At 37.0% G+C, this 4,105-nt stretch overlaps 1 protein-coding gene across 1 annotated transcript; it reads left to right on the top strand.

Moving 5' to 3' along the window:
* Window positions 1-701: 701 nt before the first annotated feature.
* On the top strand, window positions 702-3,198 carry LOC107842051 (lectin-domain containing receptor kinase VI.3). The gene has a single exon (XM_016685853.2). It carries the CDS (start codon window positions 902-904, stop codon window positions 2,915-2,917), a length of 2,016 nt encoding a protein of 671 aa, XP_016541339.1. The 5' UTR covers window positions 702-901; the 3' UTR covers window positions 2,918-3,198.
* The last annotated feature ends 907 nt before the right edge of the window (window positions 3,199-4,105 follow it).

Raw genomic sequence — 4,105 nt, 5'->3', positions numbered from 1 at the left:
TGACTATGTACCACTAAACAATCATATAGTTTAATATCATTAGTCAAATGTGTAGTTTCTTTGCCTTTTCAAGAATAATTTATGCGTTATATAACCATGGAAAGCTTTTTAGCCTCATGTGTCGTTGAAAAGTGAAGGCGGCACTGGATAAAAATGTTAAACATGGTTTGACATTAAATAACACATGGTTTGTGTTTACTAAAGCTAAACTAAACTCCTACAATAAAATTATGCTTCCAAAGAACCGTAAGAACAATTCTTAGACTACCAATTAAACACTCCCAAAAAACATAATCAACTTAATAGAACCACCAAAGTTTTTGTGTGGATCGTGTTGCTTGTTTGTTCTTCACATATAATCCTCTATTCTAGAAAAGTTGAAAACTTCAAAGTTCAAATCATCCTTCCAAGTTATATAGTGTACAGCCATTTCCCACTAATCTAGCTCCTTGAAAAAACGCATGTTGCGAAACTTATTTTCACTGAAACAATGGAAAGCTTTCTAATTTTAACACTACTATTTTTTTTCCCACCGATTTAATCAAAAAATATGGCGAATAACCATTGAACAATTTAGAATGAAAAAATATTTAATTTTTTAGCTAGTGGTATATGGCAACCGTTTTTTTCCCTCTAATGTGCTACTTTAAGGTCAACCTATAACGACTTTGATATGATAATTTCTCTTTAAATTAAAGGTTTTCTTTGGATACTCAAACTTTCAATTCCCATATTTTTTGCTTGTTTCAAAGTCTCTCCACAAATTAATGAGGCACCAGAGACTTTGAAAAATAAAACCTCTTCGTCCGTTTACTCCATTTCCATACAAGGCATGTTCTAATTGGCTTGTTGAGTTGAATATAAATATTGCACAAAATAACTTGTACATTCCAACAACTCCATGGACAGCCCTTACTGCCTAGTTATTCTTGCATTCTTTTGCTTTATTCTTGTAAAAGCTCAATCATTTGATTTTGTTTACAATGGATTCAATAACTCAGATATCATCACAGATGGAGGTGCATTTATCAATCCTAGTGGAGCACTTAAGCTCACTAATAGAACATATCATGTCATAGGTCATGCTTTCCACCCCAATCATATACCTATTAAAAGCTCCACTAGTGCTAAAAATGCTTCTTCATTTAGTACATACTTCGTCTTCGCCATTGTCCCTCTTGCGGAAACTTCTGGTGGCTTTGGCTTTGCTTTCACCTTATCTCCAAACCGGGGTTTTCCGGGTGCTCAGAGCAATCACTTCCTTGGAGTCTTCAACTCGATGAACAACGGCAAGGATACTAACCACATCTTTATGGTTGAATTTGACACTGTGAATGGTCGCAATGAAGGTGTGGACGCAGACGGAAATCACATTGGGATCAATATCAATCGTGTGGAGTCTATCGCATCACAATCAGCCGATTACTATATTAATAACACTGATATTACAGAGCAGGTATATCTACAAAAAGGAGAATCAATTCAGGCTTGGATTGATTATGATGGAGTGAACAAAGTGGTAAATGTAACTGTATCTCCCATGTTAGTTTCAAAACCAATTAAACCTCTGATCACTCATAAAATAGATTTGTCCCCTGTGTTGACGGAAAATATGTATGCTGGTTTCTCAGCAGCCACGGGAGATAAAGCAAGCTCTCATTATATCTTGGGTTGGAGTTTTCGGTTGAATGGAACTGCTGATCCTTTAAATCTTGCTAAGCTACCCACTGCCCCACCTGAAGAGCCAACATCCTCCAAGAATTCCCATCTCAAAAGGGCCTTGATTGCATCATTTTCCTCTGTGATTATCCTTCTCGTTGGGGCATTTTATATCTATAGAAGGATTAGGCAACATGAAGTTCTAGAGGACTGGGAGCTGGATTGTCCTCACAGATTTCGATATAGAGATCTTTACAACGCAACCAGGGGATTCAAGGACAGCGAGCTGATTGGAGTTGGAGGATTTGGTACTGTTTACAAGGGTGTTTTGCCTACTAACGGAGCCGAGGTTGCAGTGAAGAAGATATCAAGCAATTCTCTTCAAGGAATGAGAGAATTTGTAGCTGAGATCGAAAGCTTAGGCAGGCTAAGGCACAAACACTTGGTCAACCTTCAAGGCTGGTGCAAGACCAAGAATGATCTTCTCCTAGTGTATGACTATGTCCCAAATGGGAGTCTTGATTCATTACTTTACAGACAGAAAAGGGACATTGTTCTAACATGGGATCAAAGATTTAACATCATTAAAGGGATTGCTGCAGGGCTTCTTTACTTGCATGAAGAATGGGATCAAGTGGTAATACATCGTGATGTGAAGAGCAGCAACGTCCTAATTGACGGTGAATTGAATGGCCAGTTAGGGGATTTTGGACTAGCAAGATTATACGACCATGGCAAAAATTCACACACTACTAATGTTGTTGGAACAATAGGGTACATAGCACCAGAATTGACACGTACAGGGAAGGCTTCAACGAGCACGGATGTGTATGCATATGGTGTACTACTTCTTGAAGTAGCTAGTGGAAGACCGCCTATTATCTATGAATCAGGGAAAGGAGCTTTAGTACTAGCTGATTGGGTGATAGAATGTTTACAACTAGGTAATATTATTGATGCAGTTGATCCTAGGTTGAATTCAGTCTATGCAGATAAAGAGGTTCAAATGGTTTTGGGGCTGGGGCTTGTTTGCTCTCACTCAAGACCAGAAGCTAGGCCAACTATGAAACAAGTAATGAAGTACCTCAATGGAGATGAATCACTTCCAGTTTTTGAGCAGAGCTCTAATGGATCTGATAGAGTTGATGAAATCACATCCAAGTTCTTGGAAGTGTTTACTACTGATACAATCAATATATCACGCCGCTCGCTATCCATTGGGCAGATATCATCTAGTTCGTTAAACGCTGGTAGATAAAAGTTCTGTATAAAGGACATACGCTCTTCTTTTGTTTTGTTCGATCAAAGCGATTGCAGCGAAGAATTGATCTGAGTGAAGTAGCTTCTATTTACCCAAAATCCTCTTTTTCTTTCTCATAATTCTGCAATTTAGATAGGACTTCTATTTCTGGACACATTCAACTTTCACAGGCTAACAAGGAAGAGGAACATATCCCACTTATCACATTCTATATTTTTGTTTAATTACAAACTCTTTTTACAGGAATTCTTAAATGGCTTAAAGATATAGATTCTAAATTAGCTTAATATCATATTATTTTTAGATACTTTTGTCACCATATTCTTAATCATTCACTAACCGAAAAAGGGTCATACTCCATTATGTTATTCAAAATAGTTTAAATATACCCTTCGATTGAGTATCGTTTCAGTTACAACCCTACCGCTATACTTTGGCACTAATTTGTCTCTAATTTTGACAAAATACACGAGACAAGCTCAAAAACAAATAACTCGTACAATTTTAAATCTCGGATTCACTTTATAAATCTACCCTTACTTTAACCCATATGATACATGTATTGTAGTTGCACTTCAATAATTGCGCTGGAATTAGTTAGTTACCGTAGATTTCAAAAGTTAGTTAATACTGTAGCACTACCTTTCAGAAGTTAGTTAGTCTATTAGACTTTAAGGGGTCGTTTGGTTTGAAGACAATGTCGAGAGTGGAATTACTTGAAGCATGGTATGAGAAATTTAGTTAGAAAAGTTAGTTACTAACACTAGGTGTTGAGACTGAAATGCCAGCTGTAAATGAGTTTTAATTAGTTGTGTTTAGTCGGTTAGTTGTTAGAGGCTTTTGCACAATTGTATAAGTAGAGAGATACACTGTTACATTGCACAATTATGGATTCATCTTAGCTCAAAATAAAATCTCCTTCTTTCCTCTGTTCATTCTCTCTCAAGCTATGATTTTATCAATGGATCCTACTGCCTAGATAGCACAATTTAACATGGTATCAGAGCCACAAATATAGTATGGTATTTTCTGCATTTACACAAACAGATAGAAGACGACCGGAGCTAGCTCCAATGCTCGACACTGAACTGCCTGAGAAACTCAGTCACAATCATCCTCTCTTCGTACATTCAACTGATATATCTGGTGTAGTCTTAATTTCGATGCAAATAACTAGCACCGACA

The sequence above is a fragment of the Capsicum annuum genome, chromosome 9 (genome assembly GCF_002878395.1).
Source record: "Capsicum annuum cultivar UCD-10X-F1 chromosome 9, UCD10Xv1.1, whole genome shotgun sequence".
Taxonomy (NCBI): domain Eukaryota; kingdom Viridiplantae; phylum Streptophyta; class Magnoliopsida; order Solanales; family Solanaceae; genus Capsicum; species Capsicum annuum.
Note: the sequence above shows the minus strand (reverse complement) of the source record. Positions and strands in the feature narration are given on the sequence as shown.

Bases quoted from the DNA above. Each gene is read 5' to 3' on its own strand.
- LOC107842051 (XM_016685853.2), top strand. From the start codon at position 902: ATGGACAGCCCTTACTGCCTAGTTATTCTTGCATTCTTTTGCTTTATT.